This window comes from Urocampus carinirostris, chromosome 7 (assembly GCF_059441175.1).
Source record: "Urocampus carinirostris isolate Australia breed hairy pipefish chromosome 7, RoL_Ucar_1.0, whole genome shotgun sequence".
NCBI lineage: Eukaryota > Metazoa > Chordata > Actinopteri > Syngnathiformes > Syngnathidae > Urocampus > Urocampus carinirostris.
In genome coordinates this window covers 7823111-7851110 of record NC_142355.1, presented here as the reverse complement: position 1 = coordinate 7851110, position 28000 = coordinate 7823111, and the positions used below count along the sequence as shown (strand labels likewise).

Genomic DNA, 28000 nt, shown 5'->3' with positions numbered 1-28000 from the left:
ACACATTTGACAAAAGATAAAGACACAGACATGTCTTTGGGAGCTTTGAGAGGGCAGATGCTAAACCCTGCGACAGAAGATGTGAAAAGTACTGTGAGCAACTCGTTGGGAAAACTGCAAAGGTGAGATGAATTGTTTTTTCAGCTATTGTCTGCAGTGAGATATGATTTTTTTTCATCGTTTACTAAAGTGTGGCGTGACATGTGCAGGAGGCTAAGGAAAAACTCAAGAATATTCTCAGGTCATGTAGTACATGTAATAAATATGTAATAAATAGGACCTGTTTTTCCTAAGCAACCGCAATTTGTAAATTAATCTTGCATTGAATTTAAAGCAGTAATCCAAACCTCATGTGTGATAAATATTTCATTATTAGGTGTGTGTGTTTGTGCTTGTGTATTTTTCTCCAAAATTTTGCAAAATGTACAGAAAAAGTTATTTTATTCTTCACTTTAAGTGTTTGCAATCATTTAACCCGAGATGAAATCCATTTCAAACGTTTTATTTTCGTTTAATTTTTGGGGTGACACACATGCTCAATTTTACTGTGTCCGCGGTGCAACGTAATCAACTCCCTCAAAACATGTAGGCCATAAAAATATAGAATCTTTTTATTTTATTTAATAATTTGATAAACTACACTAAACTTAAATTCATTATGAAAATAAATGTTAACAGCTTTTATTTTTACTTGCTATTTTGTACAAATTCTACATGTTATAGTAGTAAGATTCCACCCTGTTACAATGTGCTCAATTTCCCCCCATAAAGACTACAATTCCCAAAAAGCCATTTACAAGAAGTTACATGATTTGATTTTGGCGGGAATTCAACTGTGGAAAAAGGTAAGCGTCAACTTTTACTCTCTCCTTAATTTTTATTTTATTAATACTTGTTTGAGGAACGCTCTAAGTTTGACCTTGTGAGGAAAAGTTATAGAAAAAAATTACTGAGTACAACTTTTAAAAAACAAACACTTTGGATGTAGTAATCAAATTTTTGTTATTCTTTTGAAAGTTTGCTAGCTAAAAGATGATCAGCGAAAGAGCTACAGCTAGGATTATCTTAAAAAATCCACCCTGTCAGGTTTATAGACCTAGGAGAGTAATACTAAACAAATAATAATATTCTATGTAATTAACGTTGTAATAATGATATTAATTTCATATAGTACAGAGATGTATGTGTTTATGAACCAAATTACAAACCGACGCTACTGTCAGGACCAGAACAGGAAACAGGACCTACTCGCGTAACAATTTATTGTGGGAGAAGGGAAAGGAGCGCACACTCGATCCGGAGATCGTTGGTCGCGGGGAGTAGGTTGCTCAGGACTTCCGTGGCGAGGGATGGCGATGTTGGGAATGGAAAAAAGTCGAAAACCAGGAGAGGAGATTAGCCGTGGTGAGATCAAACAGAACGTAGCAGGAGAAAAAACAAGAGCAAAAAACACAGCACAAGCGAAAGAAGGGCTTGCCGTGAAAAAAACAGAGATTCGCAGACGGACTGACAAAGGGGGGCTGACTGGACAGAGTTTAAATACTGCCAACACACAGATATTGTCAACATAACATATAGGTTATTCATATGCTATAGAAAAGAAGTGTGTTTTAAGCTTAGATTTAAACAGTTCCACTGAGGTTGCAGATCGAATCTCAGGGGGAAGAGCATTTCACAGGACTCGGGCCGGAATGGAGAATGCTCTCAAACCTCCGGCTCTCTTCTTGGCTCTTGGGATCACTAGTAGACCAGCATTTTCAGAGCAAAGACTCCAGACCGGAACATAGGGCTAAATTAAATCTGAAAGATATGAGGGAGCAAGTCCATGCATGATTTTACACTACCAACAAAACCTTAAAATCACATCTTAAGCTAACAGGTAGCCAATGCAGGTTAGCTAAAATCGGGGTAATGTGATCAAACTTTCTTGCCTCGCTGCAGCCTGTTGTACCAGCTGAAGGCTCTTGATTTTGGACTTTGGGAGACCGGAGAGTAGTGCATTACAGTAATCGAGACGGGAGGTAACAGACGCATTAATCATTATCTCCGCATCAAACTGAGACCGCATAGGGCGAATTTTAGCAATGTTGCGAAGATGGAAAAAAGCTGTTCTGGTAATATTCTTAAGGTGTGTTTGAAAGGACGGATCAGGGTCAAATATGACACCTACATTTTTGACCGAGTCACTCTGGGTAATATTACATTTGTCAATGTTCAGAGCAGTTTTTGAGAACAGGTCACGGCATTTAGATGGACCAATAACTAACATTTCGGTCTTTTCAGAGTTAAGGCACAATAATTAGAGTGACATCCATTCTTTTATCTCAGTGAGGCAGGCCTCCAAATTTCCACAGTTAAGTGTGGCAGATTCCTCCATCGGAAGATATAGTTGAGTGTCATCTGCGTAGCAATGAAAACTGATATTATACTTGTAAATAATATCAAGCCAGCCCTATTAAAAAATTTACTGCGTGGACTGTGTACATTGGATAGCTGGTGAACTAAATATGCAGGATAAAACACGAAGCATTCAGGACTGTTTTCTAATGTGAACCTATTACTCCAGTTTTCTAGAACCGAGTCACTGGTTAAAATACTCTGGTTAAAATGGGAAACCTGCCCAAATGTTTGGGATGGTAGATTAGTATTCTATAGATTTTAGCATTTTTATGAGTATCATAAATCAACGTGGTTGGGTAAGTATTATGCTTGGTGGCAGTAGCTCAGGAGGTAAACAGTTGTCGCAGGTTAGATTCCAGGCTCCTCCAAGTTAAATGTCAACGTGTCCTTGGGCAAGACACTCAACACCTTAATGCCTTTAATATGCAATTAGGCGCCTCCTTGCATGGCTGAATCCTCTATCAGTGTGTGAGTGTGTGTGTGTGTGTGTGTGAATGGGTAAAGTGTAATGTGTATTGTAAAAGCGCTTGATTGGTAAAGCGCTATATAAATGCAGTCCATTTACCATTTATTTATAATCAAGGGCCTTACTTTATCTCGGAGGGGACATAGTACATTTTTTCAAAAGATCATGTTTTGGGGGGCAGCACGGCGGCGCAGTGGTTAGCGCTTGTGCGGCACAGTTCATGTCATGGGAACCTGTCGTGGGTTCAAATCCAGCTCCAGACTTCCTGTGCGGAGTTTGTATGTTCTCCCCGTGCTTGCGTGGGTTTCCTCCGGGCACTTGGAAGACATGCATTTCAGGTGGATTGGCCGGTCCAAATTGTCCCTAGGTGTGAATGAGCGAATGAGTTGTCTGTCCCTGTGTGCCCTGCGATTGGCTGGCAACCAGTTCAGGGTGTCCCATGCCCACTGCCCGGAGATGGCTGGGATGGGCTCCAGCCCCCCCGCGACCCTAATGAGGATAAGCGGTACGGCTGATGAGATGAGATGTTTTGGGGACAAAAACTATTATTTCTTGATATTGGTGGGGTCATGCCCCCTCTGTCCATGCCAAAACTACGCCCTTGCTTACGACGTCCTGTAATCCCGTAATGTAGATAATAAATGCTTAGATCATAAAATGTTTTACTTTCCCATGCTACTATCTTGCTATTTCATCCAAAATCTACTCAAATCTTTCACACGCACGTATTAGGCCCTTTTCACAACTTCAATACTTCCTAAACTTAAAGGAAACATATTTAGGTGAGATTGAGTATTGATTGGCGTGATTAAAACAAAAAAGCTATCGTGGTTTATATTGACCTTTTGCACGTGACATAACGTTGCCTTCCTTGGCAGAATGGGAGCCATGACGGTCAGTAACAGCACCCTAGCGGTCAGCACTTGAATTTGAGCTGTAACAAATATCAATTACCATGACAGAAGAATACAACCACCACTTTTTACGATGGTGTTTTACTGCAAGTGCGTTGGGCAAGGTTCTAAGCCGGATTTGGAAGATGTTTAGCTGCGAATCAAACAATGGGACCAAAGTTTTGCTGTGGCACAACACAGGCAACCCCTGAGTACAGTGGTACTTTTACTTATAAATTTAATTCGTTCTGAAAGGAGCTTCATATTCTAAAAACTTCGTAAGTAGAGACACATTTTGAATGTGCTAATCTGTTTCAAGCCCCACAAAAGTACTGTAGTATTTTATTTTAAGCGCTCGTCTTGGGATCAAAAGGTCGCAGGTTCGATTCCCAGCTCCTCCGTGTTGTATGTTTCCTTGGGCAAGACACTGATCCTAACGCCCCCGATAGCAGGTAGTTGCCTTGCATGGCTGACACTGCTATTGGTTAGTTAATGTGTATAAGGGAAATGTGTGAAGCACATTATAAAGTGCTTTGGGAGGTCTTCATTGACTTGAAAAGCGCTATATAAATGGAGACCATTTACATTTACATTTAACTTTAATCAGTGTTAAAATGCCAGTTCCTCGCAAAAAAGTAAGGGTTTCCTCCAATTACGCATATGTGAGAATTCCAATAATTATTCCTTTCCAAGCAGGTCACTCTACCATTTTAAAAAATAAGCTGTACCTTTTAGTGTGTCAATCTAGGCCAGGGGTTGGCAACTAAAAATGTTGAAAGAGCCATCCATCCATCCATTATCTGCACCGCTTATCCTCAGTAGGGTCGCTTGAGCCCATCCCAACTATCTTCGGGCAGTGGGCAGGGCACACCCTGAACTGGTTGCCAGCCAGTCGCAGGGCACAGAGACAGACAACTCAGTCGCTCATTCACACATAGGGACAATATGGACCGGCCAATTAACGTGACATGCATGTTTTTTGGAATGTGGGAGGAAACCGGAGTGCCTGGAGGAAACCCACGCAAAGCACAGGGAGAACATGTAAACTCCACAAAGGAGGTTCGGTTTCATGACCTCAGAACTGTGCCGCACACGCGCTAACCACTGCGCCGCTTACATCCATCTTCCATTTTCCACTGATCTAGCTAATAGCATTAGCATTAGCAATAGCCTTTGCAGAATATACACCTGCCACAATCTTCTGAGCACCTTGCATCCAGTTTGTTTTTTGCAATCATGGAAACATTACAGTGATGCAATTAGAGTCTATAAAAAATCCTATTCAAAATTTCCTTTCAAACAAGTAATCAAACTTCAAACATCCGAATCAAAGTCCAAACCCCCCAAAACTTTCAGTCAACAGAGATTTTTATTTGTATGTGTAAAAGTTCTGACTTTGGCTTGTTCTTTGAATGAACCGCAATTCCAGAATCTTCGGCACCAATAAAAAATGTAAGTATAAAGAAAAGTTAAAATCTAATCCAGGGGTCTCCATCGTAGGACCCGTGGGCAACAGGTACACGCTTAGAACTACCTAAAAATAGCTCACTAACGATGTGTAATAGTGATTTTGTAGGATATTCAATTTGACAAGATCAGTGTCTTAAAACAATATTTTAGTGGTCGGCTGTGCTTAATTTAACCTTAGTTATAATAATTACAACCTGGTAATAACATGACCCGTACTGAGGATAAGTCTTGCAGATAATGGATGAACGGAAAACCTGGTAATAACATGATCATAGCATTGTAACAACATAATTATAACATGAGTTGGTATTTTAGAAATGTATTTCAAACTGGTAGTCCTTCGCAATAATCAGGAACAAAAAAGTAGCTCTCAAGTTAGAAAAGGTTGGAGACTCCTGGTCTCTTTCAGGTCTTAAAATGTATTTCCATTATTACTGCCTCTCAATTTCAGTCTCTCTTGTATTGAGAAATAAATAATCCCTTTTGATCATTATTACATTCATAAAAAAAGGCGCCAGTAATTTCTTCACATTTCAGGATGTCATGGAACAGTGTAAAGCAGGGGTCGGGAACCTTTTTGACTCAAAGAGCCATAAAAGCAAAAAATATTAATTTTATTTTGGGAAAGAGCCACACCATATATTATGAGACAAATTTACTAAATTGCTAAACCCTCTCCCCAGACAAAAGCTTAGTCTTCAGCACATTTATTTTTGATGATTTGATAAAAATTATGAAAAGAGAATAATGCCAGAGCCATCGTCCCAAATTCAACAAACAGACCACTTTAAACTTGTCTCTTTCTTGCAATTACTCAAGATCGGTTAAACTCCTTTTGACCCTTTTTTTCATACATATTGGTTTCAAAACCAGATGCAAGCATTTATTTTGTAAAAACGTCACAACATTCTGAGAATAGGGAGCCTTATGTGCTTACCTTTGGCGAGAGATGGGAGGGAATGCTTGTACTTTTTGCATAGCTCCACCCATCCCTCCCACTCACCCAATCAAATGACTAAGTTCTCTTCCGGTGTTTTGGCGTATTTACAGTTCTGTGGATTCATCATAAAGTATCTGAACACTGAACACAGATTATATAGTGAACTTTTAAATAAAGGATTCTTTAGCGTTGTACAGCCAAAACGAGTTTTTTTTCCCCTTTTTTTGTGTGACACCTTGACTGTAAATTGTAGTGAAAAACGTGCCCTATATATACTGCGAAGTGTTTCCATTGCGTTTAGCTTTGGTTTGGCTTTACGTGTACCTTAATAGGATAGACAATCTCGGTTTTGAACAAGATGGAGAAATTTTGCATGCAATCAAATTGGTCTCTGAGCCATAGGTACTCATAGAAAGAGCCATATATGGCTCGCGAGCCATAGCCGTCCTTTAGTTATTTGGTCATATTGTTTTTTATTATGATTATTTTTATTATTGGGGGAAAATGGAACATGATATGACAAACAATGTTGAAAGTGCATGTCAGTAAACTACCATGAAGAAAAACACATTATTTTCCTATACTCCCTTTACAGTTATGTATTTCAGTATTTCTTCTATCATTTGGGCCTCCAATCTGCCTGTTTCAGAATTCTCCAGCTCATGCAAACAAAAAAGAACAAGTGAATGGACATATCATACTAATGACTGGCTGTGCATTTCACACCTAGGCCTTCAGTAGTGTTATAGCTATTTTCTTGTTATAAAACATTGACTACAGCTACAACTGTGACACATACAAAAATGCATCAATAGTAATAACCTCGTTAAATTACACTATTATTAAGGAAAATCGGCAAAATTTACTTACCAAAAATCTGTTTGATTCATGGACAAATTCTGGCCTTTTTTTTTCTCAAAAAAATGTAACTACTCTGTCGTACTAATTTTCATTGTGTTTCAGTTCCAATCAAGAAGTAATTTTCTATCGCCATCAAAGCTGTTGCTGAAAATCCAGCCTGCCCTGTCGTATTTCTGGCACAAGTTTTTATTCAATTTAGGGATGAAAAAGTCCGTCAGACACCAGCGATAGACGCCAGGATTTTTTTCTTCACCTTTTTGTTGTGACATTTCCGATACCGCCCCCTAGCTTACACCTTACAGAAATTTGATTGGCTAAACCAACAACTTTATCGACACCGATGGTTTTCCTCAGGTCACTGATTGTGAAGGCCCCTGGGTAGATTTCTGAGCCTGGCAACTAGTACCGTATTTTCCGCACTATAGGGCGCACCGGGTTATAGAGTGCACCCCCAAAAAATAGTTTTTGGTCCTATATCTTCCATACATAAGGCGCACCTGATTATAAGGCGCTACAATGGGAACGTGGACAAAACAGTCAGATAGTTCAGTCCAACTTATTACCCCCTTAACATTCCAAAAGCTTGCAAAGAAGCAAATACGTGTCGTAGACACGTGCGGATGCGGTGTCCGTACGATGTCACTCAAATGCATCGTTCCAAATACCATTCGGAAGGTTAAAGTCTCGCAACTTTACTGTGCATATGACAATAAACACTTGGAATTGAGTTTAATTTAAAAAAAGACCAATCACAGAAACATCGATATCACTCTGAAACAAGATACTGGGAAAATATATAGCCGGAGTAGCTCACCGAAGTCGTTGTGTTCAATAATAATGTGCAACCATGGTCCTCTACCAGCTCAGTAGCCTAGACGGTAGTGTGCCCGCTTTGAGACTGGGAGGTCGCTGGTTCGCGCCTCGGCCGAGTCATACCTAATTGGTAAAATGGCGGCGCCCTCTGTTGGCTGCGGCTGCATCGGCTCGCTACAACGGGTCAGGTGTATCGACATTTCGTTCTGTGTACATTGTGACAAAGAATGACAATACAAAGGAAATTATTATTATTATTATTATTATTATTATTATATCCGTGAGTGTAGTAAATCCAGGAGAGTAAAAAATTTACAAATACAGTACAGAATAGTAAAATACTGTTTTCTCTATGTCGTCAACCCAACATGCTATTCACATTCATCTTTTTCGGCCAATTGCAGGCTTTGTTTTGCCCCTTTAGCCTATGCTAGCCTGTAAATGATAAAAAGGATCCGCCCTCTTTACCTCCGAATAACTTTAGCCAATAGTAATCGATTCAACTGATGATTGACACATTGGTTAGCCAATGAAACGCCGGTATATAAATCCCAGCATACACCGCGGACTACTTGGCGTTCGGGGGAAAATCTAGTCTGCGGCTGCTTTGCATTAGTTGCAAGACTTTGCGACTTAATATTGATCCATACATAAGGCGCACTGTATTATAAGGCGCATGGTCAGCTTTTGAAAAAAATTAAGACTTTTAGGTGCGCCTTATAGTGCGGAAAATACGGTAATGGCTGAAATGTGTTTGGTTAAATGCTTAAATATGAAAGCACACCTCTGGAAGCAGCACAACCAGGGAAAAACAATGAAAGGAAGCTGAGAGACAATTTGGAAGTATTCATGGACAAAATATTATTAACATCAAACATTCAGATATTTTTAGGTCAGCAGAGAAGGACTTTCAGGCCCTTAAGGACCACCACTGCTAATTTGTACTACAGTAAATTTTTACTGCTTTTTCTGCACAGAAAGATCGATGGAAGCAATGTAGAAGAAGAGAGCAACATCGAGCTAACAGAAGATGGCCGCCCAGTGCCATCCACATCACATAAAGCTCCGCTGCTGGACTGCCACTGTGGTGGTCTTCCCAAGCGTTACATTATCGCCATTCTCAGTGGTCTGGGCTTTTGCATCTCCTTCGGCATCCGTTGTAACCTTGGTGTTGCAATTGTGGAGATGGTGAACAACAACACTGTTTATGTGAATGGAACCGAAGTACTTCAGGTACGAGACTTTTGTGCAGTGTTGGGTGCATAACTGAAAACCAGTAATTAGTTACGGTTACTGGTTCCTTCATTTAAAAAGCAATTCAATCACCCCCCAGATTACTGATTTCAAAAAGTAACGCGTTACTCTGAAAGTAACTATCCAGTCACAATTTACCGTAAATATCAACATAGAAGCTGACCCCATAAAACGGCTTAAAATAGCCATATCATAAAGGAAAAAGAAGAAAATTTGTACAAAAATATGAGGAACCAGTAAACCCTTCATATTTCTTGGCTTGTGCTAATTTGAGAGACACTCCATATCAATTTTGACTGTGGGTTGCAAACCACTCGAAGACCACCTCCTCCATTTCTTGTCATGAAACGGATCAGGAAGCAGGAAGTAGGAACTCATTTGCGTAGACGTCCTCACACTTTAATTGAGAAAGAAAAGTTGTCCAAAACACAAATGGACCAGACCAAAAAACAAAACGGGTCAAACACAGGCAAAACTACAACCAGGCATTTCCAGAATTAAACAGTACTTGCATTAATCTCTCAGAATGTTACACCGAAGTGCAACAAAATCCAACAAGCACAAGTATAAACATACATAAACAAGTTTTTAACAGTGATCTGGCAAAGCGCAGTTCAAAAGAGCACGTTTAAGTACCCACAGGAGTAATCAGAAAATGCAAGTCAGCCGGTGTCAAAGGGCGGTGCCAGCTGGGCGCCATGGCAACTGTCCAGAACCTGACATTTCTGGGTACTGTTGTAGTAATAATTATCAGATAATTATGGCACATCGTCTTATTATTAAAATTCATTTAATGTGAAGTATGCTACATAAACAACTAATAGAATTGTTAGATGTATTGTAAATGGTTTTCTTACGTTAGCAAGAGTTTGCTGTGTCTCTGAGTTACGCGTGGTTTACTCTTCCCCCAGACATGGTGTATTGCAAAAAAGAATTACAAAAAAAAGACCAAAATTTATTACACTTTTACTGGAAAATCTGTGCTCAGGTTTGCCCCATTGATTTCCTGTTGGTTTGTCGTTGTGTGGCTTTCTGCTCTCATTATTGACAGAATATGTTCTTAATCCTTCTTTTTTCCCCCAGAAAGCTGAGTTCAACTGGGATCCGGAAACAGTCGGACTTATCCATGGCTCCTTCTTCTGGGGCTACATTGTCACTCAAATTCCTGGTGGTTTCATCTCCAACAAACTGTCTGCCAACAGGTCTAAAACTATTTGATTCATTTAGCTTGTAGTCTGTAAACTACATGTCAAGGTCTGTGAGGACATGAAACAGGAATGAGAACCCAATCGCGTAACGTTACTCTCAATTTATTGGGGAGAGGAGGAAATGTGCGCATACTCGATCCAGGGATCGGTGGTCGCGGAAGTAGATGTCATGATTGCTAACTCTGGTCACCTGGAGCAATCATGTGGGCACCTTCTGATTGGCCGACGCTTCGTTCTTTAGCGCGCGACTTCTTGGTCAGAGTATTCTGTCAGGAGACCAGAATCGTAGAAATAACTGAAACGAATGTTCTGGTCTCCTGACAGTAGATTGAAATTAGAACTAAGGAGTTGTCAAAATCAAACAGATCGGGCCGAAAATAAAACGTGATCAAAATACAGGCAAATTCACAGGACTTGGAATATCACACAGAGTATAGCAGGAGTTTCGCAGACGCTCTGACACCAGGCAACTTGCAAGACCGCGTTTAAGTAGTCCGGTGGCAATCTGTCAACACGTTTCAGCTGGTGTCAGTGGGCGGGGCCAATTGGGCGCCGTGGCAACCGTGAGAGAACCTGGCGCCACACGGCAGGGACCAATTGGGCGCCATGGCAACCATGACAGTGGGGGCCCCAAACTATCCTCGCCTGGGCCGCAAATTTCCCCTGGGCCGCTAGTTTGAGATCACATTTTAACAGATGAGCATGAAAACGTTTTCTGACTTAGCTGACTTGTACATTTCGAACGTTTTGAGGTCTGAATCGCAAACAATCTAAATTCCTATCTTCCTTGATTTCAATGCTACAACGGCCATCCAAAATAATGTATGATTAATAGAAGAAGCGGTCACAGTTATTTTGGGGACGGATCTATTATAAACCTTTGGCTTCCACCGGTCATACTTTTTTCATTTTGTGATGTGATGTTTGTTGGAAGATAATTGAAAAGAAAAAATAAACAAGATATGTGTCACGACCAGAACGAAAACAGGACCCAGATGCGTAACGTTAGTCACAAGTTTTATTGAGATAGAGGAAAGGCAGCACCCGCGATCCTGTGCTCGCTGGTCGTTAGCTGGGACGGGATACTAGACGTGGTCGGGGTCAAAAAACGGGTCTTTAGCCGGGACGGAAGATTAAACGTGGTCGGGGTCAAAAAACGGGTCATAGCAGGAGACAAACGGGGAAAGCAGGAACGGACGGGTGGAAAACGGGTGAAAAAGCAGGACCGACAAGAGTCAAGAGTCAAAAAATGCTTGCCTTGAGAAAACAGAGGTTTGCTAACGGACTGACAGCAGGCGAGTGAAAGGACGGAGCTTAAGTAGGACGGGGAACCATTCAGCAATGAGTGGGCACAGGTGAAATTAATCATCATGGCAATATGTAGTTTCTTGGAAAATCATACAACTTGCTTCTCAAAGAGAAGTCTCATCTCATCTCATTAGCTGCACCACTTATCCTCAGTAGGGTCGCAGGGGTGCTGGAGCCCATCCCAGCAATCATCGGGCAGTAGGCAGGGGACACCCTGAACTGGTTGCCAGCCAATCGCAGGGCACACAGGGACAGGCAACTCGCTCGCTCATTCACACCTAGGGACAATTTGGACCGGCCAATCCACCTGAAATGCATGTCTTTGGAATGTGGGAGGAAACCGGAGTGCCCGGAGGAAACCCACGCAAGCACGGGGAGAACATACAAACTCCGCACAGTAAGGCCGGAGCTGGATTTGAACCCACGCAGGAGGTTCCCACGACCTCAGAACTGTGCCGCACACGCGCTAACCACTGCGCCGCCGTGCTGCCCTTCAAAGAGAAGTATTAATTACAATACTTAGGTGCCAACATAGGGCAGCACGGCGGCGCAGTGGTTAGCGCGTGTGTGGCACAGTTCTAAGGTCTTGGGAACCTCCTGTGTGGGCTCAAATCCAGCTACTGGACTTCCTGTGCGGAGTTTGTATGTTCTCCCCGTGCTTGCGTGGGTTTCCTCCAGGCACTCCGGTGTCCTCCCACATTCCAAAGACATGCATTTCAGGTGGATTGGCTGGTCAAATTGTCCCTAGGTGTGAATGAGCGAGCGAGTTGTCTGTCCCTGTGTGCCCTGCGATTGGCTGGCAACCAGTTCAGGGTGTCCCCTGCCCACTGCCCGATGATTGCTGGGATGGGCTCCAGCACCCCCGCGACCCTACTGAGGATAAGCGGTGCAGCTAATGAGATGAGGGGCCAACATTGTGAATATTTGGCTTTCATCATTAAAACTAATTATAAATTTCATTTTTAAGCCGTAATAAAAAATTAAAAAAAATCATAAACACCAGCTCGAGGTTGGCTTTCTAAATCGTTAAACCTGTTCAGTGCTTGGAGCAGTGGAGATGGAGCAGATAGTCATCCTGTAATAAAAGCTTCACAGGAAAAGAGGACACGCCAGTGACAGAGTTAATAATGAAAGATCCTGCCTCTGATTTCTTTCTGACACACCAGCCGCAGGAATATTACAAGTGTCACTTACACCATGTTTTGGAAAAAGAAAACAGCCGGGTTACAGTGAAGGAGAAAAAGCATTGCGAAGGCAATTGGGACAGCGTTCAAGAACACACTTGTGAAATCAAAGATGTTTCTTTAGTGCACCTGTATCAAACAGGCGTCCCGCGGGCCAGATCAGGCCCGCTAAGGGATTGAATCCGGCCCGCCAGACAACACTCAGAGAAGCGCAAGAGAAAAACAAGCTGCAGGTTGAAATATGTCCACTTGATGTTGCCAAAGCCAGGTGCCTCTCACAAAGACACTGTACTTGTATTTATTTTTCTCTCTCTCTCTCTCTCCCTCTCTCTCTCTTTCTTGGTCTCCCTCTCGGTCTCTGTCTCTGTCTCTTTCACTTTCTGTGCCACTCTTTTTCTCTTCCTTTGTTGCTCTTTGTCTCTTTCTCTCTCTGTGTCTTTTAACATCTTTTGCTCTAACTTCCTTTTTTCCTTTTCCCTTTTCTCTTTCTCTCTTCCTACCCTTCGCGCTTTCTTTTCTCTTTTCTCTCCTGTCTTTCTATTTCTCTTTGGATTTATTTCTTCCTTTACCTTTCTTTTCCCCCTCTCTCATGACTTTTTATCTTTGGTTTCTCACGCTCTCTCCCTCTCTCTCTTTTTCTTTCTTTGTCCCGCCCTCTCTCATTTTACCTCCCTTTTTCTCTTATTTCTTTAGCTCTCTTTTTCTTTCTCTTTAATCTACTAGTCCGGCCCCCGACAGAATGTTTGTTCTATCGTGTGGCCCCCGAGTTAAAATGTATTTATTTCTCTCTCTGTGTCTCTGTGTCTCTCTCTATGTCTCTCTCTCTCTCTCTCTCTCTCTCTCTCTCTCTCTCTTTTCCACCCCTTTTCTCCCACTCTGTCTCTGTCTCTTTCACTCTCTGTGTCTCTTTTTCTCTTCCTTTGTTGCTCTTTGTCTGTTTCTCTCTCTGTGTCTTTTAACTACTTTTGCTCTAACTTCTTCTTTTTCTTTTCTCTCTCTCTCTTCATACCCTTCGCACTTTCTTTTCTCTTTTCTCCCCTTCTGTCTTTCTATTTCTCTTTGGATTTCTTTCTTCCTCTCCCTTTCTTTTCCCCCTCTCTCACGACTTTTTATCTTTTGTTTCTCACACTCTCCCCCTCTCTCTCTTTCTTTCTTTGTCTCGCCTTCTCTCCTTTTCCCTCCCTCTTTCTCTTATTTCTTTATTTATTTTTCTTCCTCTTTAATCTACTAGTCCGACCCCCGACAGAATTTTGTTCCATCGTGTGGCCCCCGAGTTAAAATGAGTTTGACACCCCTGCTTTAGTGCATGACAATCAGAGGTTTGAGATACTGTACCATTTAAAATATATTTTGTGGCAACCATGGGAATCAAGTAGGTGTTACACCCGGGAAATCACACGACCAAGTGAGTTTTAAAGGGTTTAACAGAGATACATTTATTAACTGCCAAAACGTTCAGGAGAAAGGGGGCGTGAGGTCCAAAACTAACTTTGGTTCTTCTCCAAATGGAGGTGGGTTGCTGTAGCCGGCGGAGCCTTTGTTCAGAGGTTGCACACGGGTCTCCCCCTCCTGGGGTGAGAACACGTTGTCTTTGATCCTGTGATGATTCCTGATGTGAGGCACCTGAGCCTGCTCTTTTGGCGCCAACTGCCTCGCACGCTGATTGGCTCCCTGTCACTTTTGAAACCCCCGTTTTCCTGTCACCGGTTGTCAGTCCGTCTGCGAACCTCAGCTTATGCTAAGCAAGCGTTTCGACCCCGATTCTCTACTGTTCTGATTCCTGTCTGTTTCCCGCCTCCGACTCTTTTTTCTTATCTCGACCACGACTTTTGCTCCCCCGTCCCGGCTACTGACCTGTTTTTTCCGCACTCTACACCGCTATCGCTCACCACAGAAATACCACTTCCGTGTCTGAGCAACCTGCTCCCCGCGACCAGCGATCTACGGATCGTGCGTACTATTCTTTCCCCTCTTCCCAATAAAACTAAGAGAAACGCACGCAAGTGGATCCTGTCTCCATTCTGGTCCTGACAAAAGGAGATTCCTTTTCTTTCTTCAAAAATGATCAGGCCACTGGCCACTTACCCCAAAGGCGTGGAGAGATTGGCACATTTTTTTCATCAACCTGGTCATTTCTCCTCTCCTCTCTGGTAAGCGGCACTTAGATGCTGATCCGTGGGCACTCAGTGGATTGGCCTCAGGTGTGACCATACTGAGGATCCAACTGATAGCAGGGCATGCACTGGAAGGTAGCCGTGCTTCACGGCCTCGCCCAATAGAAAATGTCGTGTTTGCCCGCCCAGTGATTTGTGGATGTGGAGACAAATAGATTTAAACTACTCTGATTGTCATAATTTCCGATGTAGAGCACCTGCGACTGCTCAATTGGCGCCAACAGCCCGGACAGCTGATTGGCTGATGCACTCTTTTTAAACCCCCGGCTTCCAAGAGGAAGCTGTCAGATCGTTATGCAAACTGTTGCCACCAGCTCAGTAAGCCCTTAGGTCCGACTCTGTCCCTGCCCTGCTTTTCTCTGCCTGATCTTTGTTGCCAACCTGTTTCCGGACCTGACTTTGCCCCGTTCTGCCTGCCTGTTACCCGATCTAATTTGCCCCGTTACCTGCATGCCTCCGGTTGCCGACCTCATTTCCGAACTTGACACCGCCTTTGCTCTCTAGTCCCGGCCAACGACTTGTAATTCCCACCTGTCTTCGACCCTCCTCGCTAGACACGGAAGTGCCACTTCCGCATCGCCCGCTCCTCTTGTCCATCAGCCATCGGATCGTGGAAGCAAGGCCTGCTCTCCCTCTTTATTAATAAAAAACAAGCGCTATTGGGTCCTGTGTCCGTTTCTGGTCTGTGACAGTAATAGCCCCAGAGATTTGTCCAAATGCGAATGCTCTAAGACAAGTCAAGTTTTGCAGGTGGACCAAAACGCAGGGAAACCAGAACAAAGGCTGCAGTCTAGCCAACTGGGGTCGTACCGGAAAGTTGGAGTCATTTTTTGCAGAAAATGTTTCACCTGCGGGAAGGTGGGTCACCAAGCCTGGAATTTCCCCAAATTGGATGAATCGCTGCACTCGGCCAGCCCCCTTCCTTTGCCCAAACAGGGGACGGCTAAAGTTCATTGTCCGTCCCTGCCAAAACAGGGCCAGAAGCAGTCGAGTGACATTCTGGTTGCTAGGGAAAACCCTTTCTCACCGCCAGGACAGGGAACAGAAGTGGCCGAGGGATCCTTGCCTCGCTGTTGGTACAGGATACAAAGTCAGCCGAGGGACCATCCCCTTCTTTTCCCCTGGGACAGGATACAGGAAAGGCCGAGGGACCCTTCCCTCGCCGACGGGATAGAGATGTGAGAGCTTCCCGCAGGGTCCTTTGGTAGTCAGGCTCCTCTGTCGTTGCCATTTCCATGCCACTCCATCCAGTCTTCTCCTATCATGTTGGGTTTGGTTCTTGCTTCTGGTTGTCTCACTTTGGTACCTGTTTTGAGACCTGGTTTTCTTTTGTTTGTTGTTCCTAGTTTTTGTCAATAAATACCATCCTTTGTTGAGCACACCTGTCTCCAATCCGGCTTCCTCGCCTTTGAGCCTAACTTGGCAAATGTAACAGCTCTGCAGGTGTCAAGAGCAGGAGATAAGAAAACCTGATAAATTGTCTAGAGTTGTCAAATGAACAACATGTTTACAGAAGTTGTGAGATTATACAGGGCTTGTTAATTGTTTTATTCTAATTTGACTGTTTACTTCTCTGCAGAGTTTTTGGAGCTGCCATTTTCTTGACATCAGTGCTGAATATGTTTATCCCATCTGCAGCAAGGGTGCACTATGGCTGTGTTATGTTTGTTCGCATCTTGCAGGGCTTAGTTGAGGTAAGAACTATTAATTGTTGATTCGTGAAGTGACAGAAGGACATGCCTTCAAAATTTTGAGTTTTGGCATATTTACCCTTTAGGGTGTCACTTACCCAGCGTGCCATGGAATGTGGTCAAAATGGGCGCCACCTCTTGAACGCAGTCGACTTGCCACTACATCGTTTTGTGGTAAGATTATTTTATGAACCGAGTTTATTTTCTTTTTTAATTACTGCAATTGTGGCTACGTAGGTCATGTGTGACTTTAATTTTTTGGGGTTAGAATCTTGCTACATGTTAGTTTGAGGCAAAATTCTCATCCGGTTTGATGGTTTAATTAATAGTTACAGTGGAACCTCGGTTCTCGACCATAATCCGTTCCAGAACCCTGTTCAAAAACCGATTTGTTCGATCACCGAAATCATTTTTCCCATTAAAAATAATGGAAATCGTTTTAATCCGTTCCAACACCCTGAATGTTTACCTTGAATGTTTAACGTAAACATAAAGCTAACCCAGGCTAATCGTAATACATCCTGTAAAACCTTTACGTGTACTGGTGTCTCCAACAGGTTCTGAATATAACTCACCAGCAATGGTCCCTCTAAGCTGCGTGTATGCGCAATTGCACACTATCCAGAGCTTTTCTGCGCACAAGAAAATCTAGTCAGCTCACAAAAATCAGGACTTGAACTTGCTAATTAAGAAGTGAATTAAGTCAAAGTTACAGAGCATAAAGGTAAAAATACACGGGTTTCCCTGACGTTGTGTTCAAATGCGGTATTTTGAAGTCAAAGTAGAACAAAGTTGAGTAAAATTAGTTTTTCAAGAACCGGCTTCTTCGGCTCGGCTCACTAAAAAGAACCGGCTCTTTCGGGTACCAAACGGCTCTTCAGGTTGTTTTTGCTTCTTTAATCCTAACATGAACAAATATTATGTAAAACTATGCACGAAATGACTTAAAGGAAGGGGGGAAATAAAACAAAAAAGAAAAAAATACCAAAATGAAAAAGTAGAGAAATGCTGAGGGAAAAAAAAACAAAAGGAAAAGAAAAAAAGAAGGAAAAATTCAGAAAAAAGCCAGAAAAAAAGAAAAGAAAGAAAAAAAAAGGAAAAAAATAAATAGACAACTAAAAGAAAAAAGTAACAGCTAGGAAAAAATAAACACGAGATGAAAAATGAGATTATTTTTAAAAGGAATTTTAAAAAACGGAAAAAGAAGAAAAAGTTTGTATTGCATTCAAATCATTTCCAACTATATCAAGTAAATCTTGTTGCAAACATTGTACTTCCACTAAAAATGTGATTATTTACAGTTCTGTATTGTACAACCGACTAAATAAGCCCCCCAAAATGTTAGTATTATGCGACAAAGGATACCAGGAAAAAAAGTAATGAAAATCTTGTGAAAGAATTGTAAAAACAAATGACATTTGTATGCCCTGCAACCTTTGAAATAGTACATGAGTCAATTCATTCAAAAGTGAAAAATTATTTTGCACTCCCGGAAAAATGTAACTTGATGTCAAGTTTTGGACTTGTTTGACAATGGATTAGTTGCCACACTTGGGATTGCTGTTGCTCACTGTTGTTTCAAGCGTTGCTCACCGACTTTGTGTGAACGCTCAGACCGGCGGAAAATTACAGGGAACATTGCTCGCCAGTGATCGGTTATTGTGATTTATCAGGAAATTTGAGTTCTAACTGGCATGATTTTTAGTGGTTGACTGATCCTATTTTAACTCGACTTCTAATAATTACAACCTGGTAATAACATAGTAACAACATAGTACTACCATGGTAAGTTATCATCTTAGAAATTCATATCAATATGGTAGCCCTTAATGCAAACCAGTAATAAAAATTAGCTCTTAGTTTCAAAAAGAATGACTCATACAGACATATTATCGTAGCGTTTCAATACAGATGATAGTAATCTATTGTTTGGCAGGATCCTATGCAGGAGCTGTAATAGCCATGCCACTGGCTGGGGTCTTGGTGCAGTACATTGGGTGGCCATCAGTATTTTACATCTATGGTAAGAGTCTTAATGTCATGTGTGTACAATTTTTGACCAAGTATACAAGCATACAAGAGTCTTGAGCTTTTTTGAGCATTTGAGTCATCAAGTTTGTTGTCTTCCATACACTGTGTTATTTGTTTACGTGTAAAATGTACTGTATTCTCTAATAAGTATTTTTTTTTTTATCAAAGTCAACAAACACACAGTAACAGAACGTCGAATCATTATAGGATTCTTATCATCGCCATGTAATTTAGATCCTTTACTGTGAGTTATACTGTGTTGAACAATAAACCTTATCTGAATTGCTTTGGAGATTGATTAAAACGATTAACGCGGGCACCAAATTCACATCTTGCTAGATGTGTTTTAATAAAAAGCCACTCTGCGTTTTGTGCGATATGATCTTGGGATTCATGGGTATAAAAGCACTTTCCAATTTGGGTGCGGTAAGTCATTTTTTCATACGCATAATAATAAAGCTTTTCATGTATATAGTAGAGCAGGGGTGTCAAACTCATTTGAACTCGGGGGCCACACGATAGAACAAACATTCTGTCGGGGGCCGGACTAGTGGATTAAAGAGAAATAAAAAAAGAGATAAAGAAATAAGAGAAAGAGGGAGGGAAAAGAAGAGAGGGTGGGACAAAGGAAGAAAGAGAGAGAGGGGGAGAGTGTGAGAAACAAAAGATAAAAAGTCGTGAGAGAGGGGGAAAAGAAAGGGAGAGGGAGAAAGAAATCCAAAGAGAAATAGAAAGACAGAAGGAGAGAAAAGAGAAAAGAAAGCGCAAAGGGTATGAAGAGAGAAAGGGAGAGAAGGAAAGAAGGAAGTTAGAGCAAAAGAGGTTAAAAGACACAGAGAGAGAAAAAGACAAGGAGCAACAAAGAAAGAGAAAAAGAGAGAAACAGAGAGTGAAAGAGACAGAGTGGGATAAAAGGGGTGGAAAAGAGAGAGAGAGAGAGAGAGAGAGAGAGAGAGAGAGAGAGAGAGAGAGAGAGAGAGAGAGAGAGAGATGAATAAATACAAGTACAGCGTCTTTGTGAGAGGCACCTGGCTTTGGCGACATCAAGTTGACATATTTCAACCTGCAGCTTGTTTTTCTCTTGCGCTTCTCTGAGTGTTGTCTCGCGGGCCGGATTCAATCCCTCAGCGGGCCTGATATGGCCCGCGGGCCGCCCGTTTGACCCCTGTGTAGTAGAGGTTGCATGATTCGATTGAACCTTTGCTGCCTACTCAGTATGTTCTATTTGTCTTTTGGACGTAAAAGGTGTTTTTGGAATCGTGTGGTACGTCCTGTGGCTGCTGCTGGCCTACGGAAGTCCAGCATTGCATCCAACCATCACAGACGAAGAAAGGACATACATTGAGTCCACTATTGGTGAAACGATCCATCACCAGAGTGCCACTCAGGTAAGTACCGTAAATTCCGGACTATAGAGCGCACCTGATTATAAGCCGCACCCGCCACGTTTTAAGAGGAAAAACGATTTTACTTACACAAGCCGCACCTGTATATAAGCCGCATGCGCCCACATTGAAAAAATGTAACACAAACACAAAATTAACCCAAACCCGACTAAGTCCCGCGATTTAAACTGAACGTCCTTTATAAAAGTGAACGGAAAATGATACCGGTACTTAAGGTTTGATGCAGACCTGCAGAGTCCGGGTCGCGTTGAGAGTAATCCATGGAAAAAAGTGTATATTTCCAAAGGTAAGGGTGGGAAGAATATATATCCACTATTGTCGGCCGCGTCCACAAACACTCACCCCACTTCCCGTCAGCCCGCGTTTTTTTCGCCCCTTCTTTTTTATTCGCCCGTGGGAAACATCAGAATAAGTGTCTGAAATAAAAACATTACAAAAATATACAGTTGCAAATACATATTATACATGGTTACACATATTTACAAAGAAAGATGGTACACCGAGAGAGTTTTCAAAGCTTTAATAATAATAAGTCAAGTCAAGTCAAGTCATCTTTATTTGTATAGCCCTAAATCACGAAGAGTCTCAAAGGGCTTCACAGATTCGCAGATTATTACACTATATTACACAGACTATTTTTCAGCCGACGAGAAGAGTAGGTTATTCATATGCTATGGAGTAGAAGTGAGTTTTAAGTTTAGATTTAAACATTTCCACTGAGGTTGCAGATCGGATCTCAGGGGGAAGAGCATTCCACAGCACCGGTGCCCGGATGGAGAACGCTCTCGAACCAGCAGAACAAACGGTACCTGTGACAGGTAGCAACACGCTCGCAACACGCTCGCAACACAGTAAACGGGTCTGTTAAAAAAAACATACCGTACTTGTAAAAATCACGGTAAACCGTCCTCATCTTCCTCCTTAGAACTGAAGCCGTCAAAGTCGTCTCCCTCAGTGTCGGAAAGAAACTTCGTCATATAGACGTCGTCCCACGTTCCCTTATTCCAAAACACGCTGGCAACACGCTCGCTCCTTCTTTATCGGACTGCTCGATTGCTTTTAGCTTGAAAGCTGCGTCATGTGCCTTTCTTTTTGCATTTTGCATGATGAGGGTATGTTTACGCTAATTAAATTTACTGTATGCACAAGCCAAGAAGTTGCAGTCTTCCTCGGCGCATATATTCCACCGGTCTAAATCTTACCTTTTGTACTCGAGCGCCTCTGGCGGCCGTTAGAAAAATTACATAAATTGGCCGCATCGCTTTATAAGCCGCAGGGTTGAACGTTTGGGAAAAAAGTATCGGCTTATAGTCCGAAATTTACGGTAAACTGCCATCAGTGAATTGATGGTTTCCTCCATCCGCGGTTCCACGTTGACACGTCAAACACAAATTTTTCCTTCCTGTTGTGTGCAAAGAAATTCAAGACGCCGTGGCATCGTTTCTTCACCTCCATGCCGGTCTACGCCATCATCGTGGCTAACTTCTGCAGAAGCTGGACCTTCTACCTGCTTCTTATCAGCCAGCCGGCATATTTTGAAGAGGTCTTCGGTTTCCCCATCAGCAAGGTTGCTATTGTCGTACTTGCCGAAGGAAGACAGTGGCCTTTTATTTTCTGTCCTGAAACGATGACGCTCCTACAGGTGGGGATTTTGTCGGCTGTGCCTCATATGGTCATGACTATTGTTGTACCCATCGGAGGACAGCTAGCAGATTTCCTGCGTAGCAACAATATCATGACTACTACAAATGTGAGGAAACTAATGAACTGTGGAGGTATGTCGAGGAAACCATTTATACTTTTTTAAATTTTGTCTATTGGCTTTGCTTTACAATTATTCAGATTCAGATTAAGATTCAGATATACAGTGCATCCGGAAAGTATTCACAGCGCTTCACTTTTTCCACATTTTGTTATGTTACAGCCTCATTCCAAATTGTATTAATTTAATCTCTTATCTCAAAATCCTACACAAAAAACTCCATTATGACAATGTGAAAACGTTTTTTTTTTACTTTTTTTGAATTTATTAAAAATAGAAAACTAAAAAAATCACATTTACATAAGTATTCACAGCCTTTGCCATGAAGCTCAAAATTGAGCTCAGGTGCAGCTTTTTTCCACAGTTCATCCTTGAGATCTTTCTACAGCTTAATTGGAGTCCACCTGCAGTAAATTCAGTTGATTGGACATGATTTGGAAAGGCACACACCTGTCTATATAAGGTCCCACAGTTGAGTGTGCATGTCAGAGCACAAACACCAAGCACGGACAGACTGAAGAGATCTTTTCTTCCTCATGCCATGAGGCTCTTTAACTCCACCCGGCAGAGTAAAGGCCCACATTAAACCACACCACCTACATTGGATATTACCGAATCTTACTGCATTATGTATTCTGTGTAGCACTATTTAGTTACTCTATATAACATGCTAAAGTGGGCATTTGCACGTCACACTGGGTATTTGTATATTGTATTCTTTTGGCTTTATTATTGTATTGTTCTCAGCTCAGGGATGCTGCTGGAAATGTGAATTTCCCTTAGGGGATGAATAAAGTATCTATCTATCTATCTATCTATCTATCTATCTATCTATCTATCTATCTATCTATCTATCTATCTATGAAGTCAAAAGAACTGTTTGAGGCTGTGTTTGCTGCCAAAGGTGGATCAACAAAGTATTAAGCAAAACCTGTGAATACTTATGTAAATGTGATTTCTTAGTTTTCTATTTTTAATAAATTCAATAAAAGTAAAAAAAAAAAAAAAACTTTTTTTACATTGTCATAATGGAGTATTTTGTGTAGAATTTTGAGATAAAAGATTAAATAATTTCGAATGAGGCTGTAACATAACAAAATGTGGAAAAAGTGAAGCGCTGTGAATACTTTCCGGATGCACTGTACTTTATTGTAATTCTTGTACACGTGTATACAGAACGAAATGTCGATACATCTGACCCGCACAGTTTCCTTGAATGTACAGATATAAATAAAATGTTGTATTGAGTTGGAGTATTGAAGTACTAATAATATACTAAATAGCTATGTATAGTATTATACAGTAGTGCAAAAAGTGCAAGAGGAGCAGCTAACCAGATGTGCAAAATTTGCAGTCAGGTAAACAAGCCACTATACAATAACAATAACACTGGAGAATATTATTAAGGTAGTTTGATGTGATGGAGGTCGGGGTGGCTGGGCACGGGTTCTCACTTGGTCTCATAATGTCACGAAGCGGGACGGGACTGTCTTGAAACGGGTCGGGAAGCAGGAAGTAGGAACTCATTTGCGTAGACCATCTGTCACTTTAATAGAGAAAGAAAAGTAGTCCAACACACAAACAGACCAAAAACAAAACAAAGCAGGCTCAAACGCAGACAGATTTACAGACTAGGCATGGATTAAACAGAACTTGCAGGAATCTCTCAGAATGTTACACCGGAGTGCAACAAAGTCCAACAAGCAAAACAAGAATAAACAGGTATCAACAGGCATGAACACAAATGAGCGCTATTGGGTCCTGTGTCCGTTTCTGGTCTGTGACAGCCATTCATAAAAACCAACACTAAAGTGGGGAAAGAACTAAGAAATATCCTGTAAGAATTGCTTGTGTTGTTTATTTGGTAAAAAAAAGAAACTTACAGAAATTTTCATTGTTTTTAATCGACATAGTCGATCTTAAGGTTTATTATTGCTTAAAAAGAAAAATTGCAGTCATTAAGAAATGGACTGAGGTTTTATGTTATTGTCTTTTTGCAGGTTTTGGTATGGAGGCTACCTTGCTGCTAGTTGTCGGATTCTCACACACCCGTGCTGTAGCCATCTCCTTCTTGGTGCTTGCTGTCGGCTTTAGCGGATTTGCCATATCAGGTACCAGTGAAAATACTTCCAAGTTTTGTAACAGGACCAATGCACTCTACTCAAAACAAAAAACATCATCTTTGAAATTAATGGTCAATTCAGAAGTTTGACCCACAATTCCAATATCTGCAGATTAGTGTTCCATTATTTTGAACAAGAAAAATTGTTACCAGGCCGATAGAAGATTGGATTGAGCTGCTTGGAGTGGTTGGCTGTCGGAAGATGCAGTACTCAATTTGACCGCATTGGAGGGCATTAGAGAGACACCCCCCCCCCCCCCCCCCCCCCCGAAAGAAGACTGCATGAAAGTAGACGGTTATTGATTTTGTTGGTGTTTTTTTGGTGCACCTAGATCAAGACAAACCTAAAGTACAACTGGAAATGTTTTCACGAAATGCGTTTCAGCTGTTTCAGACCCTTTAAGTCAGTGATTTTCAACCACTGTGCCGCGACACACTAGTGTGCCGTGAGAGATCGTCAGGTGTGCCGTGAGAAATCATCCGATGCCTCTTTTTAAAATTTAAAATTTTGTAAAACATTTCTGAATCATTTTCTACAAATATTATTTTTCTGTCTTTGCTGGAAAAATTGGGGTTATTGTAAATTATATTGTAATTAAACATACTGTTGCTGTGTCATTTTATAACATTTTTGGTTAGTGGTGTGCTGCAAAGTTTTTCCAATGTAAAAAAAATGCCCTGGCTCAAAAAAGGTTGAAAAGCACTGCTTTAAGTCACATACAAACACACACAAATCGAGATTTATAAAGTATTGTTGTCATGATTACTCATTTCTGTCACAGACCAGGGCAGGAAACAAAGTTTAGAACCCACTCGCGTAACATACTCACAATTTATTAGGGAAACCCCATCCGAGGCACAGCAATTGCCATGGCAGGCGGGTCCGTGGGTCTAATGGGCAGGAAGGGTGACGGCGCGGCAGGAGAAGAGGCCCAGGGAGGCGGGGCCGTTGCAGACAGGAGCTCATTTAGCTGACGCGACAGGAAATCAGTCCGCTGAGCTAATTGCTCCGGCTGGTGCTGTATGCTCCGTTGATTTCGCTCGACCTCGAGTTGAAGGGCGGTGACATCACTGGGCGATTGCCAGACGGCGCCCTCTGTCCGATACCAACTGCTGGAGATCGTAGGGAGTATCTAGCTCGCTGGGTTCATGTTTGTGGTCTGAGCATTCAGTCACGGACCAGGGCAGGAAACAGAATTTAAAACCCACTCGCGTTACGTACTCACAATTTATTAGGGAGAGGAGGAATGCGCGCACACTGGATCCGCGGATCGATGGTCGCATGAGTGGATTGAAATCCAAACAAAAGAGTGGTAAAAATCAAGTCTTGCAGAAGTGTCACATAAGTATCACTGACGCTAAGACCACTAACGGCTCAAAGGAGCGCGTTTAAGTACTGCCACGGAGCAATCAGTCAATGCGTCTCAGCCGGTGTCCATGGGCGGGGCCAATTAGGCGCCGTGGCAACCATGACAGAATCCGGCGCCACCCGGCTGGGGCCAACTGGGCGCCATGGCAACCGTGACAATTGCACTCACCTGTGCTGCTCGTTGCCTGATTGATTCCCCTCCTATTTATACCCAGTACTCCAGTCACTTCTTGTCAGTCCGTCAGCGAACCTCTGCATACGCAAGGCAAGCACTTTGACTCTGGCTCTCGTCGGTCCCATCTTCACCCGTATCCTACTCGCCTGTTCCCGATTTCCCGTTTGTCTCCGGCTATCGACCCGTTTTTGACCACCGACCACTCTCTGATCTCCCGCTCCGGCTATCGACTCGTTTTGTCCATTTGACTACGCTCCGATCTCCCGCTCTGGCAAATCCACTTCCGCATCCCGATCACGCTCTGATCCCATGAGCTGCTTGCTCCCCCTGTCCAGAGAGCACTGAATCACTGGCGTTTGTTTCCCCGATATCCCGATAAACCTTCGAGTGAAACGTTACGCGTATGGGTCTACTATTTGTTCTGGTCCTGACAATTGTATATAAATAGATTATTAATGGACACCTAATCAAATGCCTTTTGTTTTGGAAGGCTTCAATGTCAATCATTTGGATATTGCACCTCGCTATGCCAGCATCCTCATGGGTATTTCTAATGGTGTTGGAACACTGTCTGGAATGGTGTGTCCCCTGATTGTTGGAGCTCTGACCATCCACAAGGTATGACACTTTGTATTTTTATTGTTGTTGGGGTAGAACTACAAGGGCTTTTGTATCATAGATTTGAAATACAAATATGTTTTGCTCCATGCAAGGTATCAAGTCAAAGCATCCTGTGATGGGGCCGCAATATATGAAACAAAAAAAATCACAATTTATTCATTGAGTACCGTATTTTCCGCACTATAGGGCGCACCGGGTTATAGGGCGCACCCCCCAAAAATACTTTTTGGTCCTATATCTTCCATAGATAAGGCGCACCGGATTATAAGGTGCTACAATGGGAACGTCGACAAAACATTCAGATAGTTCAGTCCAACTTATTACCCCCTTAACATTCCCAAAGCTTGCAAATAAGCAAATACGTGTCGTAGACACGTGCGGATGCGGTGTCCGTACGATGTCACTCAAATCCATCGTTTCAAATATCATTCGGAAGGTTAAAGTCTTGGGATTCAAGAAATGCCAACCATTCCTTAGTTTATATTTTCTTTTTCGCTCGCAACTTTACTGTGCATATGACAATAAACACTTGGAATTGAGTTTAATTCACTCAACTCATCACAGCAACATCAAGATCGTTCTAAAACAAGATACCGGGAAAATATAAAGCCGCATAGCTCACCTAAGTTCTCACGTTCAATAATGATACGCAACCATGGTCTTCTTACAACAGTGAGTGTAGTAAATCCAGGAGAGTAAAATATTTACAAATACAGACTAATGAAACATGTTTCTTTATGGCGTAGTTTAGCAAGCTTGCTATTCAGTCATCTTTTTCGGCCAATTGCAGGGTTTGTTTTGGCCCTCTAGCCTATCCGAGGCTCCGAATAACTTCAGCCAATAGTGATCGATTTGACTGATGATTGACACATCTTTTTCGGCCAATTGCAGGGTTTGTTTCGGCCCTCTAGCCTATCCGAGGCTCCGAATAACTTTAGCCAATAGCGATCGATTCAAATGATGATTGACACATTGGTTAGCCAATGAAACGCCGGTATATAAATCCCAGCATACACCGCGGACTACTCCACGTTCGGGGGAAAATCGAGTCGGCGGCTGTTGCGTAAGTTGCGAGACCTTGCGATTTAATATTGAGCCATAAATAAGGCGCACTGTATTATAAGGCGCATGGTCAGCTTTTAAAAAAAATTAAGACTTTTAGGTGCGCCTTATAGTGCGGAAAATACGGTAATAGTCGTAGCTTTCTTATTGTACACTATTTTAAAATTGTGGCTGAAGTTATTGTATCAAAAATGGAACAATAGCCCAGCGTTTGGACCAACTGCAGTATTTGAGAGAGAATGATAATATGGATTTATCATCAGGCATTGCTTTACTATGGAATAGTGGTTCATTTGTTTTTTTTCACTCTATTTTTGCATTCCTCATGACAGACACGACTCGAATGGCAGAATGTTTTTGTTATTGCATCCATGGTGCACTACACTGGGGTCATCTTCTATGCCATCTTCGCATCGGGAGAACAGCAGGACTGGGCCAACCCCGAGAATACCAGTGAGGAGAACTATGGCTTCATCGACAAAGACGAGCTGGCGGAAGAATCTGAGCTCAACAGCGAGAGCGTGACAGCTCCCAAAATGAGCTACGGAACCGCGGAAAACGCATCCGGTCAGAGACACGGCTGGAAAAAGAAGAAAGGTGTGACCGTGCAAGAGGATGATAAACATGGTGCTAATGGAGACTACGCTAATGGATACCAGTGAGAAACTCTCTGGAGATCCAGTTTTAAACCTGTAGATATGAAGTATAACTTTCATTAACATGTATGAAAACACCAGTTTTAGAGTGACGACCTGTCTTTAAAATAAATTCTTTGTTTAAAAAAAGAAGA

General features: G+C 42.1%; 1 protein-coding gene across 1 annotated transcript; it reads left to right on the top strand.

Annotated features, from left to right (window-relative positions):
• slc17a8 (solute carrier family 17 member 8) lies at positions 1-27954 on the top strand. Its single transcript, XM_088339181.1, has 12 exons — positions 1-122; positions 8821-9076; positions 10181-10299; positions 16551-16665; positions 16749-16836; positions 18599-18685; positions 19939-20081; positions 21517-21666; positions 21742-21874; positions 23862-23972; positions 26018-26145; positions 27543-27954. Exons 1-12 carry the CDS (start codon positions 31-33, stop codon positions 27870-27872), a joined length of 1752 nt encoding a protein of 583 aa, XP_088195307.1. The 5' UTR covers positions 1-30; the 3' UTR covers positions 27873-27954.
• The last annotated feature ends 46 nt before the right edge of the window (positions 27955-28000 follow it).